The sequence below is a fragment of the Myxine glutinosa genome, chromosome 11, assembly GCF_964187855.1.
Source record: "Myxine glutinosa chromosome 11, kmMyxGlut1.1, whole genome shotgun sequence".
Taxonomy (NCBI): domain Eukaryota; kingdom Metazoa; phylum Chordata; class Myxini; order Myxiniformes; family Myxinidae; genus Myxine; species Myxine glutinosa.
The window spans coordinates 111,971,523-111,995,007 of record NC_136271.1 but is presented as its reverse complement, the minus strand read 5'-3'; the positions used below and the strand labels follow the sequence as shown (position 1 = coordinate 111,995,007).

The following is a 23,485-nucleotide window of genomic DNA, read 5'->3' as shown; positions in this document are numbered from 1 at the left end:
CATGCTATCGCCGGCACCTTGGCCATTGCTCAATCTTAAAAAAGAAGGAAATGTTGGAGAATACAAACATCAGATGCGATGCCAGTCTCAAAATTGCTCCGCTGAAGCTTGCAAATGCAAACGTGTCAATTTGAAGGCCATCGCTGACAACTCTGCAAGACTTTCTGCCCGCATTAGTAGCGATGACAGCCATGAAAAGTGTTACTCCATCATTAGTAAAGTGTGCTGACATTATTTGATCTTGAGGCCTGATGTTGAAATCTTCAGAGAAGTAATCTTACAACACTGCTGTGTCAGTCATACATCAGGCGTGCTTTACGAGTTCATGTTTCATGGAGCTGAGCTTTGGCCATGCAGCTCGGGTCCGTGAATTTAAGTTTGTTCTATCAACTCAGCTTTAGCCCCGTCTTGGCCCTCTTCAGCATTAATCTTTACTTTCCAACTGGTATATGAACAATGGACAGCACTGTGTCAATGGCATTCACTTCAACATCATCAATTCAATTCAATGCAATCAATCGACTCAATCCATTCAATTCGAATCAATCAATAATTCAATCAATTGAATCAACATCGTCACTCAAAGACATCATCCATATTGATACTACAGTGAATATTGTTACAGACGCGGTTTTTAGATGTTATTTTACCGAGCGGTTTGGTATTACCGCGTCCGAACAGTTACTCCCCGATTAGAACCCGATTTCACCCGAACGTTGACCAGATCGCTCCACAGATATTCAATCGGGAAACCTCTAAAACGACCGAAAGAGAATGAAAAAGAAGAAGAAGACAGAGTACGGAGGAAGAACAGATTTATTATACACACACAAGCAATGGATGGAAGAAGCAGTAACACAGCGAATCGTTAACTTACACTATTCATTTTTACTTAACCCCAAGACAACGAGCAGGACAGGACGTTCACACTTACACAGGGGATATTGCAGGCAGGTAGGGCTTGAGGTGGATTGCTTGAGAGGGAGGCAAAGTCGGGAGGCAGCAGCTCGCAATTCCTCGCGGTTTTGGCGGGAAAACCCTCCGTCGCGTATCCGCTGCGGTAGACGCCACGCGCTGGTTCGGCACACCTGCTCCTCTTCTTGTGGTGGAGCCGTCTCCCTCCTTTCAGCGCGTCTCTCCAAAGCTGGTTTCCTTGCCGAGTACCTCTCCTCCTTGGCTTGGAGCGTTTCGCATCTCACCGCTCCTCTTGGTGCTGCCTCTTTGCTCCTCCCAGGTCATCTCTAAAAGCAGTCCCTTACAGTCGCTTTTATCACCTCGGGCGAAATCAAGCCGCCGGCTCCGAGGGCACGCCTACCGGGTCGCTCACCGCGGTGCTGATTGGCTGTTAGGGCTGGTTCACTCCTTCCCTCTTATGACGAGGTGGAGACACGCCTTTCTTCTCCGACTCAAAGCACATGGGCAATGGCGGCCTGCGGGATTGAAAACAACTCCCCTTTTGAAAGGAACTTTGGAGAGCGGAGATGTTTGGGGAAATTGGAAGGGCCTACGCTTATTTTGTTTGATACAATGCAAAGTCAATCTAGTGGGAAACACATATTTAGCCTACATGGAATAAGGAAATACACTATTTGAAAGATATATCGTGACCTGCGTGTAAGTTTCATGGAATTAACTAGGAGGACGGCTGCGACCATTATTTACATTACGAGGATGTTACCATACTTTTGTAATGTTCACATTGTAACGTTTTCACATTCGTTACACTTCCTCCAAAATTGTTACACTTCTCAAAAACCGTTACACTTCTCAAATTCGTTACACACTTCTCAAAAGCGTTACACTGCACCCTCCTTTCTTCAGGTCCGTTCTCGGGCCTACTAAACTTTAACTTAGTGTGACACGTAGGTGTAATTCCCTCTACAATTAACCTGACCCTGAGTGTGACAATTTTAAAACACAAATAAGTATGTCCCCCTATTGCATTGCACCCTGTCTAACAGACTCAAGCCCACAGCTAACCGAATTACGGATTTATTCTCAAACTATACATTTACGGTGGGGAGCATTATTTACAATGACGTGATTTCTTATTTACAACGCAACCCAGGACCTGTGTTTTTTTTTTTTCTTTTTAGGGAACAAGAAAAAGAAATTCCTGTTGGGAGGGAGGAGACAGCACGCATTGCATCGATGCACCAGTACCAATACCACCAAAGCACCCAAAAGCACCAAAAGCACCAAAAGCACCACAAAGCACCAAAAGCACCACCCGGTGCGCAATCACCATGGTTCATAATAAACACAACAAAACAACTGGTGGTGGTCTTCTCTTTCTCTGCTGGGCCGATGTTCTTCCCGACGTCTTCTGGCTTCATGCGGCCTAGTTGGAAATAATAAAAAGCACAACTTGTGTCCATTTTTATTTAGGGCCTCAGGGGCCAACTAAGGGTGGTCCACCTGTTTGGCATAGGTGCCACCTTACCGAGGTCCGCAAGCAAGATTCCCTGGCCACTATGGCCGGTCTCCAACAGAGGTGCCCTGCCCCAGAACCTGGGGTCCATCAAGTGGTACTTGGCCGCAGAACAGCGGTCCATCAACGCAATGCATGCTGGTTCTGGGAATCTCGGGCGCACAATGGCCACCTCACGCACGCTCCCCTCGGCACCCAATGGCGCACAGGTCATGTGGGAGACAAAAGAAAGACAATTGAGCGAGGGGTAAGGTCACAAGGGTACACGTCAATAAGGCAATGCAAGGCGAAATGCGTACGGAGGGCGAAGTGAGAAAGCTCGTCCCTACCGTACGTCACCCCCCTGTCACCTACCCTACCCTTGCTCTTACCCCATATGTACAAAAATCTACACATTTACAAATTCGTCACTACTGTCACGTCTTCCCCATATTTCCCCTATACCAAATTCGTCTCCACAATCCCTCTACTTCAAAATTTGCCATCACCAATTCATCATCAATCCTCATAAGGAGGGAGAGATGGAATTACGCACAATGTCACACCCACGTCATGATGCGTCTCACAATCCAAACATTTGCATCATAAAAAATAATCAAAACATGGCATGGTGTGGAGTACCTGTCACCTCAGGTGAGTGGATGCAGATGGTGCGAGGAGATCCTTCATCCTAACTATCCTCTAAATGACTTTAACACACTTTACACTACCCGGGGTCTCTCCCTGCCAGTCCATTGGCCAACTTACACTAAAACCACCGTTTAGAGGCCATTTTTCCCCACAAAGCGGGGGTTGGCCTTTTCGGGGACCGTGGTAGTTGTTGTTTTTTTTTGGTCCCCTTTTTGAAGCAATGTTTTACGGCCGGATGCCCTTCCTGACGCCAACCCTTTTTGCCGCCTTCAACGACAAACAGGGAATTACCAGTGAACTGGTACTCAATTAGCCGACCTCGGAAGGATGACAGGCTGAGTCAACCCCCCTGGCATTAATTCGGCGATCGACCGAGATTCGAACCCAGGATCCTAGGTTATCCTAAGCCGGCACCCTAGCCGCTAGCCCAACACCAGGGCCAACTTACACTATGGGTTCTAAAAACCAATTCCCATTGACCAAACTGTGGTGCCTCTCAATTTGGGGTCTCACTCCCCCGATTCATCTCCCGGTGCTCTCGCACAATTTCTGGGCTGCGACGTCTAGCTCTCCCAACAGGTCTACCCACCTGCACACCTCCACCACTGTAGTTGCCACCCGAGCTTACCTAGCTCCTCACCCTAACCTAACTAACTGGGGACAGCCCCTCTCCTGGCTCTGTCACCCCATGGTGCCCTCTGGCACTGGGCTACCCGGGTCCGTCCTCAGGATCCTCGGGCCCCATCCACAACAACTACTACTACCGGCTCCCAGAGCCCACCTGCGGCCTCACCTGGCCGACATCCTCACAGTGGTGGAGTGCCCAAACCAACTACACACACTAACAGGCTACACGCCCAGCCATTTCCACAACACTAATGCACCCATCCACATACCATTCTGCCACCCGCACCACAGATGCCAATATCCAACCACAATTTACCTGTACCCTCTACCTAACACTTACACTACCCGCCCCGGGTATCCGTGATGGGGGTCCACTCTTCCCCCATTCACACCTTCGCACCATCCACTCCACTCCACAATTTCCACCATTCTCACTCCACGACCATCCATTCCAATACTCCAGATATTCCACACTACCATTTATTCCACACAGCCACATACACCTGTTGTTGCACACCTGTGCCCTCACACCTGGTGCCACCTGCACCCTCCTTTCTTCCTGGACCATTTGGTCAACACAACACGCAATCACCACTACTCCCTCATACACTGCTCCACACACCTGTTCAGTTGCACACCTGTGCAATCACACCTGTTCCATTCTCACTTGTTCAATCCTCACACACACGGCATCATCTCAGCTAACTACTCCCCTCTGAAACTTGCGCTTCCCAGTCGTCCCTTTAAACTATTGCGCTCCCACGTCATTATAATCCACACTAATCTACCTGCGTCCCCACTACAGGTATCAGTCACTAACTAAACTTAACGTTACCTAATGTCATCTTCGCTAGATCCCTACAATTATCCAAGCCCTCCCTGGCTCGGTTGTCATAGCCACCCCATAAACTATTGCGCATTTGCCCCCACCTGTGAAGGATGGTGGATTTGCCATCCCACCACATCGGGGGTCTCTCACTATAAATTTTGCTTGTCCAAATTCCAACCAATTCAAAAATTTTCCATTTGCTGCCAATTCTACCCACTATTATAAATTTCGTATCAAATCACGATCACTATCACTATCACCATCATCACAGTCCACTATATCCTAGCCTCGGTGCGTCGTGACATCATTAAACTCGGTTCGTAAAGCCGAGCAATGAATTCGGGTTGTTTGGTCGCCTGTAGGTTGAATCCGTCCGGCTTTCGGTTCAAGGGAGGTGGTTTGGTTGGACCGAGGCTCCACGCACCATCTCGGCGCGGCACCTTGCGGTCCCGGGCCCGATGGCTCAATCTCCCCCGGTCGGAACCCCGTCCCCACGAGGGGGCACCGTTCCGCCTCCTCCCACTCGCCCTTGAACCGGACCGGTCGCCTCGCCCTACAAGGCCCAGACTCGACCGTGCGGGGCGGGGCCAAGCCCGAATCGGCAACGACGCTTCGAAGAGAAGCGACGCAGCATCGATCCGCGCCGGGCCTCGCACCCAACAAAGCACCCCTCGCACCGAGTGCTCGCATCGGCTATCCGTCGCCCTAACCACTAACCCGGTTACCGTCGATGCTTTACTTGCATGCTCACACGCATACGCTACCCCTTTCACCCTCACAAAACCTGGCATTCCAACGCCGTCCGTACATTCCACCAACGCTCTCTCTGTTACACACCACACCTCTCGCGCACACTCTTGCGCACACTTCGGTCCACACCTCTCCTCCGTTACGTCCTCCGTAACACTCACCATGGGCGTGCACTCTTGCATCCACCCACTAACGCGCTCGGATGGGCTCTCCCACACTCGCGCCATGACCAATTCAGGTGTGCTTTCTCGCACACGTTCCACCACCACCTTACTCTCCGTGTCACACTTCGTACACCCCGACGTGCATTCTCGCTCGCACTCGGTTTCACACTCGCGCTCCGATGTGCCCTCTCGCACCTGCGCCATCACCAACTCACTATTCGTGTCACACTCCGTACACCCCGACGTGCATTCTCGCTCGCACTCGGTTTCATACTCGCGCTCCGATGTGCCCTCTCGCACCTGCGCCATCACCAACTCACTATTCGTGTCACACTCCGTACACCCCGACGTGCATTCTCGCTCGCACTCGGTTTCACACTCGCGCTCCGATGTGCCCTCTCGCACCTGCGCCATCACCAACTCACTATTCGTGTCACACTCCGTACACCCCGACGTGCATTCTCGCTCGCACTCGGTTTCACACTCGCGCTCCGATGTGCCCTCTCGCACCTGCGCCATCACCAACTCACTATTCGTGTCACACTCCGTACACCCCGACGTGCATTCTCGCTCGCACTCGGTATCACTCCCACACTTTATAACACGCCCACTCGCCGACGCACACTTTTTCCTCACACGCGTGCCATTTCCACTCACACGGGACCCTTCACCAACGCCCGGATGCTTCCTCGATCCCAAGCGCGCGAAAATTCTTTTGTCGCTAAACATCCTCCTGCAAAATCTACCCGCACAATATACAGCACGACTCACCTGGGGGATCCTTTTCTCCACGCGAACCTGCAAACTTCCATTCGGGTTAAGCACAGCATCGTGATGTGAGCAGGGACTTTGTACATAATCCATTTCTCCCTGCAATTCCCGGGCTACCTCCGTCATCTCTTCAATTTTAATTCCCAGCACTGCTTTTTCTTTATTAACCTCGGCGACCGTTGGCTTTAATAAAATTCTCTCTACCTCATCGGTCGCCGGCTTTTCCAAACCCCGTGTCGCGTTTTCTACCCCCGTCATTGTACCCGTGCTTTTCTCAACTTCGTTCAACCGGCGCTTTTCGACCCGCATTACTTCCTCGTGCACCCCTGGGACCCTTTCGCCCAACTTGCGGTCTCTGTCCCTCTGCTCCCTTTTCTCCCTATCGGCCCTCATTCCTTTCGTTGTTGCTTCAATTTGCTCAGTCTGAGCCCTTATTTGCTCACTCTGAGCATCCATCTTATTACTCCATTTCTCTATTTTGGCTTTCAATTGCTCACTATTCTTGTCCATAAGGGCCTTCATTTGGATCATAAAGAGATTCCAATCCACCAACGGCGCTGCTACGGTCGCGGGCGCGGCAAAATTTGGTGCCGCTACACCCACGTGCGCGAGGACGCCACTTTGCGCGTCTGATACTTCCGCAACCACATTGCTATTTTTCTCCTCCTCCCTTTCCTCCACATACATTTCCCCGAGGTCCTGGGTCGATTCCACCCTGTCTATCTCTCCCACCGACATCCGATCGCCTTGATTGTCCATGGCGCGATCTCAAAATTCGGGTTTTGCTTTAAAACAAAATAAATTTCGGCAGCTTGTAATTTTGAGCGCGTTAAGCGCGCTTCGGGTCCGATCTCACTCAACACCAATTGTTACTGATATAACACAATTGGTGTCCCAAAATTTGGGCCTAACAAATTTAGTCCCAGGTCCGAATCCAACTCCTGACAACCAATTGTTACAGACGCGGTTTTTAGATGTTATTTTACCGAGCGGTTTGGTATTACCGCGTCCGAACAGTTACTCCCCGATTAGAACCCGATTTCACCCGAACGTTGACCAGATCGCTCCACAGATATTCAATCGGGAAACCTCTAAAACGACCGAAAGAGAATGAAAAAGAAGAAGAAGACAGAGTACGGAGGAAGAACAGATTTATTATACACACACAAGCAATGGATGGAAGAAGCAGTAACACAGCGAATCGTTAACTTACACTATTCATTTTTACTTAACCCCAAGACAACGAGCAGGACAGGACGTTCACACTTACACAGGGGATATTGCAGGCAGGTAGGGCTTGAGGTGGATTGCTTGAGAGGGAGGCAAAGTCGGGAGGCAGCAGCTCGCAATTCCTCGCGGTTTTGGCGGGAAAACCCTCCGTCGCGTATCCGCTGCGGTAGACGCCACGCGCTGGTTCGGCACACCTGCTCCTCTTCTTGTGGTGGAGCCGTCTCCCTCCTTTCAGCGCGTCTCTCCAAAGCTGGTTTCCTTGCCGAGTACCTCTCCTCCTTGGCTTGGAGCGTTTCGCATCTCACCGCTCCTCTTGGTGCTGCCTCTTTGCTCCTCCCAGGTCATCTCTAAAAGCAGTCCCTTACAGTCGCTTTTATCACCTCGGGCGAAATCAAGCCGCCGGCTCCGAGGGCACGCCTACCGGGTCGCTCACCGCGGTGCTGATTGGCTGTTAGGGCTGGTTCACTCCTTCCCTCTTATGACGAGGTGGAGACACGCCTTTCTTCTCCGACTCAAAGCACATGGGCAATGGCGGCCTGCGGGATTGAAAACAACTCCCCTTTTGAAAGGAACTTTGGAGAGCGGAGATGTTTGGGGAAATTGGAAGGGCCTACGCTTATTTTGTTTGATACAATGCAAAGTCAATCTAGTGGGAAACACATATTTAGCCTACATGGAATAAGGAAATACACTATTTGAAAGATATATCGTGACCTGCGTGTAAGTTTCATGGAATTAACTAGGAGGACGGCTGCGACCATTATTTACATTACGAGGATGTTACCATACTTTTGTAACGTTCACATTGTAACGTTTTCACATTCGTTACACTTCCTCCAAAATTGTTACACTTCTCAAAAACCGTTACACTTCTCAAATTCGTTACACACTTCTCAAAATCGTTACAATATGTTCTTATACCCTGCCTGGGATTTTTCCCCGGGAGCAATCGAGTAATATGTAACGTGAATGTCGTATGTTGAGGTTGTAGTGATTTGTTGTCATAAAAAATTTTTTTTTAAACACCTTTAGAGGCCATTTTTCCCCGCAAAGCGGGGGTTGGCCTTTTTCGGGCACCGTGGTTGTTGTTGTTTTTGTTGGTCCCCTTTTTGAAGCAATGTTTTACGGCCGGATGCCCTTCCTGCCGCCAACCCTTTTTGTCACCTTTTACGACAAGCAGGGAATTACCAGTGAACTGGTACTCAATTTGCCGACCTCGGAAGGATGAACAGGCTGAGTCAACCCCCCTGGCGTTAATTCAGCGATCGACCGGGATTTGAACCCAGGATCCTAGGATCCTAAGCTGGCACCCTAGCCGCTAGCCCAACACCAGGGTTTGTCATAACACAAATTAAATTATTATAGCGTTTCACGTGTACCTGCTATTTAAAAAATTGCTTTACGCGGGCTTATTACAACACCTCTGTGTTCAGGCCTCGAGTATGTTCTCATACCCTGCTTCCTGCTTGTAGTCAGGGCCCTTAGGGATATTTTGGGGCCGTTTGGTTCAAATTCTTCCAAAAGCATCAAATTTGGCCCAGATGTTGCCTATGACATACTATTTCGATTTTTCACGGGCGCCCACCCCCCCCCCCCCCGGGGGCCCCATATTGGCGAAATACTAAATGGCCGCCACCCGGATTAGAGGAAAATCAGTTAAATAACCAAAAGGGTTGGAATCATGTACGATACCACTTTTCAGGGGTTTTCGAGTTCGAGGAATCCAATTACGATGTTATTTTGATGATTTGAGGTCAAGGTCAACCCTCAAGGTCATCTTAAAGGTCATTTTTGAGTCAAACATGTCGGTTTTTGAGTTTTTTGTCAGGATTTACGCGAGGTTCACCATTTTATGTTTCTGGGTTGGGTAATCGAACTCTGACCTTATTTTTGACAATTAGAGGAAATATTTACATGTCTATTTCCTAATTTTCAGGCATATGCAGTTCATCAGTCTAATTACAAAGGTACGGATTTTGATGTTTTATGAACTGTATGCCATATCCTTGTGTTTAATTTTTGTGCGATCATGATCCGGGTTCATGTATACATGATTGTATACATGTCATAAATATGACGTCATAGGTCATGTGACCTGGCGGCCATATTGGATTTTATGAAAACCTTAAAAATGGATCCCTGCCTTCATTTTTCGATCGATTCATTTTGAACTTTGACCACTTATAGTACGCCATGTGATTGGATGCATATCCTAATTATGACGTCACAGGTCAGGTGACATGGCGGGATGGACCGGTATGGTCCCCGGATCATACCGCCCTTGGCGCCCGTCACAAATCGAAAGAGTATGGCATGGGCAACATCTGCGCCAAATTTGATGCTTTTGGAAGAATTTGAACCAAAATATCCCTAAGGGCCCTGACTATTGGGGTTTTCCCCGAGAGTGATCGGGTAATATGTTTTGTGATTGTCATGCAGGAAGTATTTAAATATCTATTTCATTGAATTTCCCAAAGCACTGTCGGGTGCTTCAGCTATATTTTTTAATTAAATACGGTCAAAGAAGAAATAAATAAAATATAGAGAAGGGAGGAGAGAAGATTGAAGAATTAAAAAATAGAACGAAATATCATGAAGTATAACAACTTTCATGAACTGGCTGGCCCAGCATGACATCCAACTAAGTATGTTAGAGCAGCAATTTGCAAGTTATTCAGGGTGTGGTAGATAGCTTGCCTCCTCTTCACAAACGTCATTTTTGGATCGATCACATTCACAACTAATGATAGCAGGTGACTGCCCAGTTTAACATTCATCCGAAGGATGGCACACAAGCATTGAAGCCTTGCCCTGCCTGCAAAACATCAGGATGACAGCTGGGCCGAGATTCAAACCCAGGGCAGACAGCTCAGAGACGAGTGCACGTACCTCTAGGAGCGAGTTAGCAAAATTAATTGAGCATCAAAATAGTTCAAAATAGTACTGCATCTGTCATCTGTTAAACTTCAAATATTTATTGTTCACGCCTAGTAAGTGTAGTGAAAAGTAAAGAGCAAACTCAGTGTGGGTTACGAGGGGTAGGATGTGCTCCCTCATGTGCTTCTGGTGTTTTTATCTGCATGAGGACCGAGGTCCTCACCTGCTTTCCCAATGACAGCAATTTCAACAAAGTCCATGGAAAGGTCAGGACAAAATGTCCCACGAGAAGGGTTCACCTATGTGTGCCTTAAATATCACTGTTTTTTGCACACAGACTCAAGGCTCATGGAAAAGCTAGAACACTGAGCAGAACATCAGGATGCAGTAACAGAACTAGATGGTATTGATAGAAAACTTACCCTGCGCAGTCAACTTCATGCGAGCCAACTCTTCTGTTTTGGAACAAAATTTTTTCCTTTGATCCAATATGGCTGCTCGCCCACGTGAGCGATGACATCATACATTTATATTCTCTAATATAGTTGTTGCATAGATCACGCTCATTAAATTTCAAACTGATCAGACTAAGCATTGTCCCTGTCGAATTATGACGTCATAATTATGGCACCAATGACGTCTTCGTTAACAACACCGATTCCCCATATGTGGTTCTTTACAATGAGCCACGTTTCAATTTTTTCCAAAGAGCGGTTTTGGAGTTATAGACGTGCAACGTTTTTCGGTTTTTCCAAGATGGCACCTATACCACATGACCGATGACATCATGATTATCATGAAAATATTCTAAAGGAGGAGGCGCTCCTATGGTGAAAATTTTGTGTCCATGAGACCAACAGTTACTGATTTTTTTTAAATAATGATCGGATGGATATGTTGTATTTGTCGAATTATGACATCATAACAAAGGCACTGATGACATCATCATTAACATATTGTTGTGGTTTTGGAATAAAGGATAATCCCCCTCGTAGGTAGACGCACCACAACATGTAGCCTCGCGGTAGTTCAGTTATTTCTTAGTGAATGTAAGCGTAGTCCTTTCCTGTGTTAGTTTTTCGTTGAGTAGGCCCATGAGTAGGGTGGTCTTTTGGCGCTAGCATGCCACATGGCAGGCCTGAACAAGTCTGGCGAGGCCGAAGGGAGGCACTGCAGAGGGAGTGGCCGGTAAGCAACGAGCCGCCAATCGGGGCTCGAGGGGAGTGGCTAACCATGGCGATGAGAGGTGGGGTTTGGAACATTCGAGTAGGGCCGGGGCGGAGCCATAAAACCCTGCTCCGAGCCCCCCACCTCAGTTGAGTTCGAGTCACGAGATGAGTTGAGTCGGAGCCCCTGTGAGAGTGAGTTGGAGTTTGGGTTGAGGCATTGATTGAGTCAGAGAGAGAGAACACACAAGAGAACGAGTCAATTGCATTGCCGGTTATCGAGATTGTACACGAACTTGCCCCGTGCCCCGTGCCCTGCGTTCTACGCTGTATTAATCGCGCGCTCGAGAAGACGACCCGTGCCGGGCCACAGAGGCACGATCTCCTCCTGCCTGCCTTCTCCTGCATACGTGCTGTGACCGCCAGAGGGCAAGCCGGGCGAGCTGTCCCGGAGCAACCGACAGCAAAGCGGGTTTGGCGCGCGGACTTCTTCTCTTCTTCTCCCCGTGTGCGTGAGTGGGCCCTGTGTCTGGGTATAAGTTAAACTGTTAAGCTTCTGCTCTGTGTCCCCTTTCCTTCTGCGAATCATTGTACATTGTGTAAATAAATTGTGTTATTCCTCTAATTTGACCGTTCCCGTCCCTTCCATTGATTGGCCTTGCATGGTACGACTAGAACCGCTCAAATCGGGTTCCATAAAAGTAACAGCACGAGTCACATGATACGCATACCGCTCGGGCGTACTCGATTAAGCGTGGCTTGTGCGAGGTTCGGTCCCCGCTTTCGTGGCAGCGTGGGTTAAAGGTACGTGCGGCGTCAACCCGATACCCTTTTTCACGCTTGCTCTGGAAGTGGCGATTCGGCCTCGTGGACACGAAGACCCAGGGGGGAAAAAGGGGTTTAATCCCCCCTTTATAACGGGAACGGGCTTCAGGAGATCCGCAACAATATCCTATTCCCCATGGGGAGTAGTTGACAATGTGCCAGGTCTCAATTTTTTTCCATGTAGTGGTTTCAGAGATATAGAGGTGCGAAGTTTTTCCTAGATGGCGCCTGTACCACGTGACCTATGATGTCATAATAATCATTAAAATATTCTACAGGAGGCCCTCCTATGGTGAAAATTTCATGTCAATCAGATCAACGGTTGCCGAGAAAATGAATTTTTAAAATGCAGACACGGACCACGGCACACGTACGGAGGCAGGTGAATGCTTAACCCCGCTTTTCGCTTTGCGAACGCAGGGTAATAATGCAAGTATTACATTTTTATGCATCCGAAGGTGGCCGGAGGCATTATGTTTTCGGATTGTCCGTCCGTCCATCCATCCGTCTGTGTCAATCTGTACGGGCTAAACCTCACTTTTCTCAGCAACCACATGTCCAATTGAGACAAAACTTTCAGGGTAGCAATGACACACATGCAGAATGTTTTTATGATAATTGTGATGTCATAGGTCACATGGTATGGCAGCCATCTTGGATTAAACGCAAATAATAAAAAATTATTTCTCAGAAACCGCTGAATGGAAAAATGGGAAACTTGGCATATTGTCAAGTACTCCCAATGGGGAACAAAAGCATGATAATGATGACATCATAGGGGAAGTGGTATACCAGCCAAAAATGTTTTAATCAAATTCTTTATCCTAAAATTCTGAAATTGCATGCACATGATCGATGACCCATTTGTATTGAAATATTAAATTTATGACATCATAGGTCACATGGTTTGGCAGCCATATTGGATTTAACCTAAAACCTTTAAAAAAAACATCTTCTCCCAAACCACCAAATCGATTGACTTGGAACTTTATGAGTGTCATTGACTAGGCATGGCGATTAGAAGATGATCATGAAAACATCATTGGTCACATGGTGTGGCAGCCATATTGGATTGAATGAAAACATTAAATAATTAAATCTCTGAAACCACTTAAGCTATCGATGCCAAATTTTAAAAATATCATCGAACAGCACTGTTGCATAAAGTTTGTAAATGATGACGTCGTAGGTCATTGAGTTTGGCAGCCATCTTGGATAGAAAAACGAACCTTATCCAATCAAAACATATCTTCACAAACGTGATCCCCTTCCCATACATATGCAGATTGCAGAGTGTACATTTTTTAAGGTCATATGTCACGTGGTATGGCAGCCATATTAGCTTGAAAGCCGATATTTAAAAAAATCCCTTCTCTGAAACCGTTTCACCGATCGATGTGAAACCTGTCATGGCTGGTGAAAATGTGATACTTCAAAACAGCTGAAGGGATTTAAATCAAACTTGTTTATTTTTAGGACAATGAATGAGGGCATATACCCGTTGTGGGACTGTGTGGAGGCATATTTGCGACATCGTCGCATTGCTCTAGTTTTCAAGAAATTAATGGCCAGACGGAAGCCAAACAGTTCAATCTTGGTTTCATCAGACCACAGAATCTTGTTTCTCACAGTCTGATAGTCCTTTAGGTGCTTTTTTGCAAACTCCAAGCGGGATTTCATGTGTCTTTCACTGAGGAGAGGCTTCCGTCTGGCCACCCTGCCATAAAGCCCTGATCGGTGGAGTGTGCAGTGATGGTTGTCCTTCTGGAATTTTCTCCCATCTCCACACAGGATCTCTGGAGCTCAGCCAGAGTGACCATCGGGTTCTTGGTCACCTCTCTTACCAAGGCCCTTCTCCCCCAATTGCTCAGTTTGGCCGGGTGGCCAGCTCTAGGAAGAGTACTGGTTGCTCCAAACTTCTTCCATTTAAGAATTATGGAGGCCACTGTGCTCTTGGGAACCTTCAATGCAGCAGAAATTGTTTTGTAGGCTTCCCCAGATCTGTGCCTCGACACAATCCCATCTCTGAGCTCTGCAGGTAGTTCCTTCGACCTCATGGCTTGGTTTTTGCTCTGTTATGCATTGTCAGCTGTGTGACCTTATATAGACAGGTGTGTGCCTTTCCAAATCATGTCCAATCAATTGAATTTACCACAGGTGGTCTCCATTCAAGGTGTAGAAACGTCTCAAAGATGATCAAGAGAAATGGGAGGCACCTGAGCTAAATTTCAAGTGTCATAGCAAAGGGTCTGAATACTTATGTAAATGTGATATTTCAGTTTTTTATTTTTAATAAATTTGCAAAACTTTCTAAAATCCTGTTTTCTCTTTGTCATTATGGGGTATTGAGTGTAGATTGTTGAGGGAAAAAAGGAATTTAAACTATTTCAGCATAAGGCTGCAACATAACAAAATGTGAAAAAAGTGAAGGGGTCTGAATACTTTCTGAATGCAGTGGACATACAATGACCGGATAGACTGTTCCAGATGGCATTGCTCTACGGGCTACGCCCCAAAAATTGTAGTATGCAGGTCCGGATTCGGATCTTCACCAAAATCTAAACATTTCGTCCTTGGCACATTCCCAATCTGTCCCCCGGACCCAACAAATTTCGTCTGAATCCGTCCACAACCTTTTGAGATATCGTGATCACAGACAGACGTGAAAGCACAGCCTGAAGGTAGACGGAGGTAAAATGAGAAAATAATGACAACATAAGACTACATACAATAACAAGTACAAAAAGTTTTAATTAAAACAAAAGCCGCGTCGATGTTACACAATGCCTAGATGCAGCTGTGCCTATAACGTCGATGTTATAGGCACAGGACATTCCTATCGATTCGATTACTTGATGTTATTTTTGTGCAAAGTGAAAATATATCTCAGCAATTTCCCATGTGTGGCAACGAATTTTTATTATATCTCGGCATTTTCCCGTCTGTTATTTCAGGCAGTGTATGACTGACCATGCCGCGATTTTAAAAAATATATATCTTGGCAATTTCCCGTGTGTGGCGACACGTGAACGAAGCTATGCTCCTCTCTCCACATTATTGTGACGACGTATAAATTAAATATTTCATCGTGACGATTGTCATCAAATGGACGAATTTTTAATATATCTCGGCATTTTCCCGTCTGTTATTTCAGGCGGTGTATGACTGACCATGCCGTGATTGAAAAAAAATATATCTCGGCAATTTCCCGTATGTGGCGACACGTGAACGAAGCTATGCTCCTCTCTCCACATTATTGTGACGACGTACAAATTAAATATTTCATCGTGACGATTGTCATCAAATGGACGAATTTTTAATATATCTCGGCATTTTCCCGTCTGTTATTTCGGGCGGTGTATGACTGACCATGCCGCGATTTAAACAAAATATATATATCTCGGCATTTTCCCGTCTGTTATTTCGGGCGGTGTATGACTGACCATGCCGCGATTTAAAAAAAATGTATCTCAATGGACTTGAAGTTACAGGCCTTTGAGAATTCATTTCGTTCTATAAAGGGCAACTTTCATCGGATTTTCTTCCCGTTTTTTTTCAACCGAGTCTAAAACTATGTTGGCGACTGTGAAAAATGAAACGATATATCGAATTTGATTTGAAATAAAACTGTGTGAGAGAGGAAGACACCACGGGCCTACAAAACAGGCCTCAAAGCTATGCGAGTTAATAAAATGGTGGATATTTGTTTATATGAAGCCTCTCCCAGAATGAGTGGAGCTATGGTTTCCAGAATGGGTGGAGCTATGGTTCCGAGAATGGGTGGAGCTTTGAGGTTTTGTTTTTTTGTTTTTTGTTGTTGTTGTTGTTGTTGTTGTTTTTTTTTTTTTTTTTTTTTTGTTTTGTTTTGTTTTGTTTTTGTATACAAGATCGAGGCTCGTGAAAGAGCGAACATTAATCACACAGAAAGACAAACAGACACACAAAACAAATAACATCGGGAGCGGTAGACAAGATGGGGAGAGAGGGGGAAGGACACAAACACAACATTTGAGAGCAGGGACCGAGAGACATGGAGACATCGAGAGAACTGTGGGAGGGAGAGGGCTTTGGGGGGGAGGCATGGGAAGGGGGGGGAGGCATGGGAAGGAGGGGGGGGTGGGAGAGGTATAAAACATATGGACACTGCCAAGACTTCCAGGAAAGAAGTTGGAATTTCAAACAAGGTGGATCTGGGGTGAATTAGTGGGGGTAGAAAAGATCAAGGTTTTGGATGGGGGAAGATAAGAGATGGTGGTGAACAGCTGTTTTGAAGACCTGGAGGGAGGAGTGTGATTGAAGTGAGTGTGGGAGTTTGTTCCAGAGGCGGGAGAAAAGAGGAATGAAAGAGTGAAGGTGAGCAGAGAGCCGAGATTTCGGCAGTTTAACCATCAGAGGGTGGCTGGCAGATCTTGTGCGACCTGTAGGAATATTTGGGGGACAGAGTACAGAGAGAGCTGGGGGAGCAAGGCCGGAGAGGAGTCTTCTGGGGGAGCTCTCTTCTCTGCAAGAAGAACAAGAAGAACAAGAAGAACAACAACAACAGCAGAGGGCACTCTATGACCAGCATCTGTGACGCGGCTAAAAACATTAAACTGGTTTTTCCAACTTTGTTTTAAATAATCATTTAAACCCGTGTTGATGGCATTCTCTGAGGACTTGACAACGTGCACAGGGGCGGATCCAGGGATTTGAAGACGGAGTGCACCAAGCCATAGTGCTGAAGGGAGGTTGGGGGGGGGGGGGGGGGGGAAGAGGGGTCTGAGGGTACTCCACCAGGAATTTTTTTAAAGTTGATCGTCAGAAACGGCATTTCGTGCATTCTTGGAAGTTTCTGCAGTTCATTGTGTTCTTGCATGGTCCAACATTTCAGCAGATTCGCGATGTCTATTGGCCAGATAGACGAACTGTTGAACCGACTTGCCCAGCTGTGCCTTCTACTATAAATTGATGATTTTTGTATGTGTGTGTGTTTGTGTGTGTGTGCGTGTCTGTGTGAGCGTGTTTGTGTGTGTGTGTGTGTGTGTGTGTGTGTGTGTGTGTGTGTGTGTGTGTGTGTGTGTGTGTGTGTGTGTCTGTCTGTGTGTCTGTGTGTGCGTTTGCGTGTCTGTGTGTGCATGTGTGCAGCATGTTTTTTGTGTAATTCTACTCGAGCTTTCTGATTTGTGTAGTTCTACCGAAATGATTGTTATGATCTCCTGAGTTAATTAGGTTAATTAACTACAAATAATCCGGAAGAATTCCCATGTTTCATTCATGCTCCACTCACGTGTTGCGGCTGCTGCGGATGATTTCCCTTTGGACGGTGGATTTATGTGACGAAGCATGGTTTTTATTACCGTCGCACATGGAGGCTGGAGCGTTTTATGATAAAGCAAAAGTGATTTTAAACATCTGAGCATTGGTAAGCTGCCTCGAACGTTCCTTATTCAAAATAATCTGGACACGAGGGTCGCTCCAGGATATTCATAGCTCATAATTTAACATCGAAAATCCGAGGGGGGGGGGGGGGGTGTGGGGGTGTGGTTCTGCTTGTTGTGCGCACACACACACTGTCCTGTACCCCCTCCCCCATCGTGTTATGCACCTCAGTTTTCACACATTGCACTCCCAAGTTTTCGTTACCACTTTTTTCGGTTACCACGTTGCCACACCACACGGTGGTAATCATTCATTCGTAGATGTAATTTAAAATTGCACACGTAAATCTGCATTGCGTATACTTTTTTTTAAAAAGCACTAAACTCACTTGATTGAAGCAAACGGTTCGTCATGAGCGACTGCCAACGTCTATATAACAACGCTACCGTGTAACAGCTCGCACATACGCACAAACTTACTTTATGGCGTTTTCAAGCGTCTGCTCAGACCGGGCAACAATGTTCCCACAATGCACCGCACCATCCGATGTCGCCAGCCAGAATGAGACCAGGTTGTTGTTGTTGTTTTTTGCACAACCGAGGGGATCTGCCGTTGTTTTTTGCACGACCTGAGAGGAGCTGCCGTTGTTGTTTTTTCTATGCCTGAGGCGAGCTGCTGTTTATATGGTTGTTTTTTGCCCTACCCGAGTGGATCTGCCATTGTTGTTGTTGTTGTTGTTTTTTGCGCTACCTGAGACTGAGAAGGGCTGCCATTGTTTTTTGATTTTTCCCTACCCGAGGGGAGCTGCTGTTATTGTTGTTTTTCACTTCCCGAGTGGATCTGCCATTGTTGTTGTTGTTGTTGTTTTTCACTTCCCGAGTAGGGTTGCAGTTGTTGTTTATCATCTTTTTCGCCCCAGGGAGAGAAGAGAATATTAAGCCACAGACGAAACAAGATGGAAACTAAACATGAAGATTAAACAAGAAATTATAACTTAAACATTCATCCAAAGAATCAAGCAAAGCACTCAGATAAGACCAATAATATCCACCACTTCCGAGTATGCCAATTCTGAGGAAAAAAGTAATCTCAGTAAACAGAGCAAAGCCAACTCCATGTCCAGACTCAGAGCGGACGCTCTAACTAACCATAAATGTGCAAAAAATGTGATTGTGGCGGACACGAAAGCACTGACGTGGTGACATCACCCCGTACACCAAGTGGGGGTGGGCCACGCCCGGGAGAGAGGCGTGGCCTCACGATATACACGGGGCGCGCAGCCCTGAGCAGCAGAGTGCTGCAGTTTGAGTACTTTGAATAAAGACTCTTTTGTATGAACCGCGTTGTCCGCTTGCTCCTTTCGTAAGCATTAGCGTGCGCAGCATCACGCTTCATTTGGTGACCTCGACGTTGGATCTGCCGTAGCGATCCTTCCGAACACGACGCCATTGCAATGGCAAACAACGCGATGTCGGTCAAACTTCCCGAGTTTTGGGAGGCCCAGGCCGAAGTTTGGTTCGTCCAAGCTGAAGCCCAGTTTCAGCTGCGGCGCATCACCAGCGACGACACGCGCTACTGCCACGTCGTCGCCTCCCTCGGGCCCGGCACGGCCGCTCGAGTTGTGTCCGTCCTTCGCCACCCACCGGACGGCCACAAGTACGAGGCGCTCAAGCGGCTGCTCCTAGCCACGTTCGGCCTCATGGAGGACGTACGGGCCGACCACCTCCTGGATCTCCCCGAGCCCGGCGACATGCGCCCGTCGGTCCGAATGGACCATATGCTGTTGCTGTTGGGCGACGAAGCCCCTGGTTCTCTATTCCGGGCGCTTTTCCGTCGCCAACTTCCAGCACAGGTACGCCTCGCGTTGGCCGGGACCGTGATAACGGAACCCCGAGCACTGGCCGCCATGGCAGACAGGTACTTCGCGGCTTCGGACACGCGGGCGAGAGTCGGCGAGGCCGTCGCGGATCTCAAGGCTGATGCTGCTGCACACCTCGTGGCCGCCGCCACACCCCGCCCATCACCGCGGAGAAAACCGCCACCGCGGGGAAAACCGCCGGCTCCACCAGCCTGGCGGAGCCAGCCACGCTCCTCCAGCTCCACCACCTTGTGCCGGTTCCACGCCAGGTTCGGCCACGAGGCTCGACAGTGTCATCCACCGTGCTCCTTCGACAGGTCGGGAAACGCCCGGGCCGGCGCTCGATAGTGGCAATGAGCGCCGGCCGTTCGATAAGCCTACTGTTCATAACGGACACCTTATCCGGGCGCCGTTACCTGTGCGACACGGGAGCGCAGGTGAGTGTCGTTCCTGCCGATACGTCGGACAAGCATCCGCGGGCGGGGGCCCCGCGCTGCTTGCCGCGAACGGGACGCCCATCCGTACGTACGGAAAACGCTGCCTCTCTCAGCGGTTCGGAGGGCAGGTTTTCCGATGGTCGTTCATCACCGCCGACGTGCCCATGGCATTGCTTGGCGCGGACTTCCTGTGCGCAAATGGGCTCCTGGTCGACGTAAAGCACAGACGTCTTGTCCAGGCCGAGACGTTCAGCTCGCTCGCTTGTGCGCTGCCCAGCTCGTTGAGCAGCTCACTGAGCGGCTTGCCAAGCGGCTTGCCGAACGGTTCGGTTCCGGCCACGTTGATCTGTACGCTTCCCGCAGCGGACGAATTCACCCGCCTCCTCGCCAGCTTCCCGGCCCTCACGCGGCCCACCTTCTCGGCGGGGGCCGTCAAGCACGGGGTGGCCCATCACATCCCCACCGTCGGGCCACCGGTCTATGCCCGGGCACGCCGCCTCGAGCCGACGAAGCTGGCGGTAGCAAAAGCGGAGTTCGCAACCCTGGAGCGACTCGGCATTGTTCGGCGCTCGGAGAGTGCTTGGGCATCGCCGCTGCACATCGTGCCGAAGCCCGGCGGGGGATGGCGACCGTGCGGGGACTATCGCCGTCTCAATGACGCCACCACCCCCGACCGCTACCCCGTCCCCCACATTCAGGACTTTTCCACCCGTTTGGCGGGCATGTCCTTCTTCTCGAAGGTGGACCTCATACACGGCTACCATCAGGTCCCCGTCAGGCCAGAGGACATCCCGAAGACGGCGGTCATCACGTCGTTCGGACTCTTCGAATTCCTGCGGATGCCCTTCGGTTTGAAGAATGCGGCTCAGGCGTTCCAGCGGCTGATGGACAGCGTCCTGCTCGACTTGGATTTTGTATACGTCTACCTGGATGATATCCTCGTCGCCAGCGCGTCCCACGAAGATCACCGACACCACCTCCGCACGCTCTTCGAACGTCTGGGCCAGCATGGCCTGATTGTGAACCCCGCAAAGTGCCAGTTCGGCATCGCCGAAATCGATTTTCTGGGGCACCGCGTCACCAGGCACGGAGCCGTCCCCCTGCCGGCCAAGGTGGAGGCGGTGAAGGGGTTTCCACGCCCCTGCACGATCAGGGGGCTGCAGGAGTTCCTGGGCATGGTGAACTTTTACCATCGGTTCCTGCCCCGTATCGCCCAGCTCCTGCGCCCCCTGCACGAAGCTCTCCGAGGTAAGCCGGGCAAAGGTGACGTTACCTGGACCGAGGAGATGGACGCAGCGTTCACAGGCGCGAAGCTCGCCTTGGCTAACGCCACCATGCTCGCGCACCCGGCGCCCGATGCACCGATCGCTCTCACCACCGACGCCTCGGACTACGCGGTGGGCGCGGTGCACGAGCAATGGGTGCGTGGAGCTTGGCAACCGCTGGCGTTCTTTAGCCGGCAGCTTCGCCCGCCCGAACGCCGTTACAGTACCTTCGACCGCGAGTTGCTCGGGCTTCATTTGGCGGTCAGGCACTTCCGCCATCTGCTCGAGGGCCGTGCGTTCACGGCCTTCGTCGACCACAAGCCGCTGGTCTTCGCGATGGGCAAGATCACCGAGCCGTGGTCGGCCCGGCAGCAGCGTCACCTCTCGGCCGTGTCCGAGTACACGACGGACATCCGGCACGTCGCGGGGAAGGACAACCCGGTGGCGGATTGCCTTTCCCGGACCGTCGCCCACGCAGTCCACCTCGGCATTGACTCTGCCCGGATGGCAGCGGACCAGGCCGCTGACCCCGACGTCCAGGCCTTGCGGACTGCCGTCACGGGCCTCCGCGTCACCGAGGTGCCGTTCGACGGCGCGGGCGCGGCCCTCTTGTGCGACGTCTCCCTCGGGCGGCCTCGCCCCATCGTGCCCGCGGGCTGGCAGCGCCAGGTGTTTGACGCCATCCACGGCCTGTCCCACCCGGGCACGAGGGCCTCCCAGAGGTTGATCGCCGACAAATTCGTCTGGCATGGCCTCCGGAAGGCCGTCCACGGCTGGGCCAGGACGTGCCTCGCGTGCCAGCGCGCCAAGGTGCACTGGCACACCCAGGCCCCATTGGCCCCGTTTACGGTGCCGGAATGCCGGTTTGACCACGTCCACGTGGACCTGGTGGGACCTCTGCCCCCCTCGTGGGGTTTCACCCACGTCCTCACCATGGTGGACCGCACCACCCGGTGGCCGGAGGCCGTGCCCTTGGCGTCGACGACGGCGGCGGACGTCGCACAGGTGTTCATCGCCACCTGGGTCGCCCGGTTCGGTGCCCCCTCAGACATCTTGTCCGACCGCGGCCCCCAGTTCACCTCGGAGCTCTGGGGGGCAGTCACGCGGGGGCTCGGGGTTCGGCTGCACCGAACCACGGCCTACCACCCCCAGGCTAACGGCCTTTGCGAGCGATTTCACCGCTCATTGAAGGCCGCGCTCCGGGCCACCCTCCGCGACGGCGGCTGGGTCGACAGGCTCCCCTGGGTCCTGCTGGGTCGACAGGCTCCCCTGGGTCCTGCTGGGCCTCCGGACGGCGCCCAAGGAGGACCTGTGCGCATCCGCGGCGGAGTTGGTCTTCGGGCAACCGCTGCGGGTGCCGGGCGAATTCCTCCCCGACTCCACTGCACCATGGTCCGCGGAACAGCAGCGCTCCGCTCTGCAGGAGACCGCCCAAAGGTTCGCCTCGGTGCCAACGGCACGCCACGGGCACCCACCGACGCACGTCGCCCCGGAGCTTCGCACGGCGGAGTACGTCTTCATCTGCCACGATGCCCACCGGACACCACTGCGGCCCCCGTACGACGGGCCTTTCCGCGTGCTGGAGACCGGGGTGAAGCACTTCACCCTGGACATCGGCGGTACTCCTGACCGCGTTTCTGTGGACCGCCTCAAGCCGGCCCACCTCGACGTGGACCATCCACCGCCAGTGGCCCGACCCCCACGTCGGGGCCGCCCCCCTGCGGGCGGACCCCCGGCACCACCCAGCCCCGCCGCCACGCCGCCCCCCGGTCCTGCACCCATCCCAGGGGCAGCCGGAGGCATCCCAGATGGCATCCCTGCTTCCCAGACGCCGCCAGTCGCCAGGGGGCGCTTCGGCCGGGTCATCCGTTTGCCCCGCAAACTGACCTTTCAGGTGCGCGGGGATTCTGGGGGGGCACGTGTGGCGGACACGAAAGCACTGACATGGTGACATCACCCCGCACACCAAGTGGGGGTGGGCCACGCCCGGGAGAGAGGCGTGGCCTCACGATATACACAGGGCGCGCAGCCCTGAGCAGCAGAGTGCTGCAGTTTGAGTACTTTGAATAAAGACTCTTTTGTATGAACCGCGTTGTCCGCTTGCTCCTTTCGTAAGCATTAGCGTGCGCAGCATCACGCTTCATGATGACGATTAATGCAATTCCCACTCATTTATTAGGTGGATTGCAGAACTATTGGAACAGGAGAGTTCATAGAACAGGATACTGTGGTGCGGTGCACACACGATTCGTTTGCCAAGAAGGTAG

At 50.5% G+C, this 23,485-nt stretch overlaps 1 protein-coding gene across 5 annotated transcripts in view; it reads right to left on the bottom strand.

The window, feature by feature from the left end:
* LOC137436990 (BTB/POZ domain-containing protein 3) overlaps positions 1-18,262 on the bottom strand; it is a 67,749-nt gene extending 49,487 nt beyond the window's left edge. For 3 of the 5 annotated variants that reach the window (XR_013625028.1, XR_013625029.1, XM_068131266.2), the window contains exon 1: positions 18,047-18,171. Coding sequence is in view for 1 of the 5 variants with exons in the window: in XM_068131266.2 (XP_067987367.1) it covers positions 18,047-18,071 (25 nt within the window). In the remaining 4 variants the exon portion in view is untranslated. Of the gene's footprint in view, positions 1-18,046 lie in introns of all 5 variants that reach the window. The other 2 variants (XM_078787000.1, XM_068131267.2) reach the window with 2 other exon arrangements.
* Between the last annotated feature and the right edge of the window lie 5,223 nt (positions 18,263-23,485).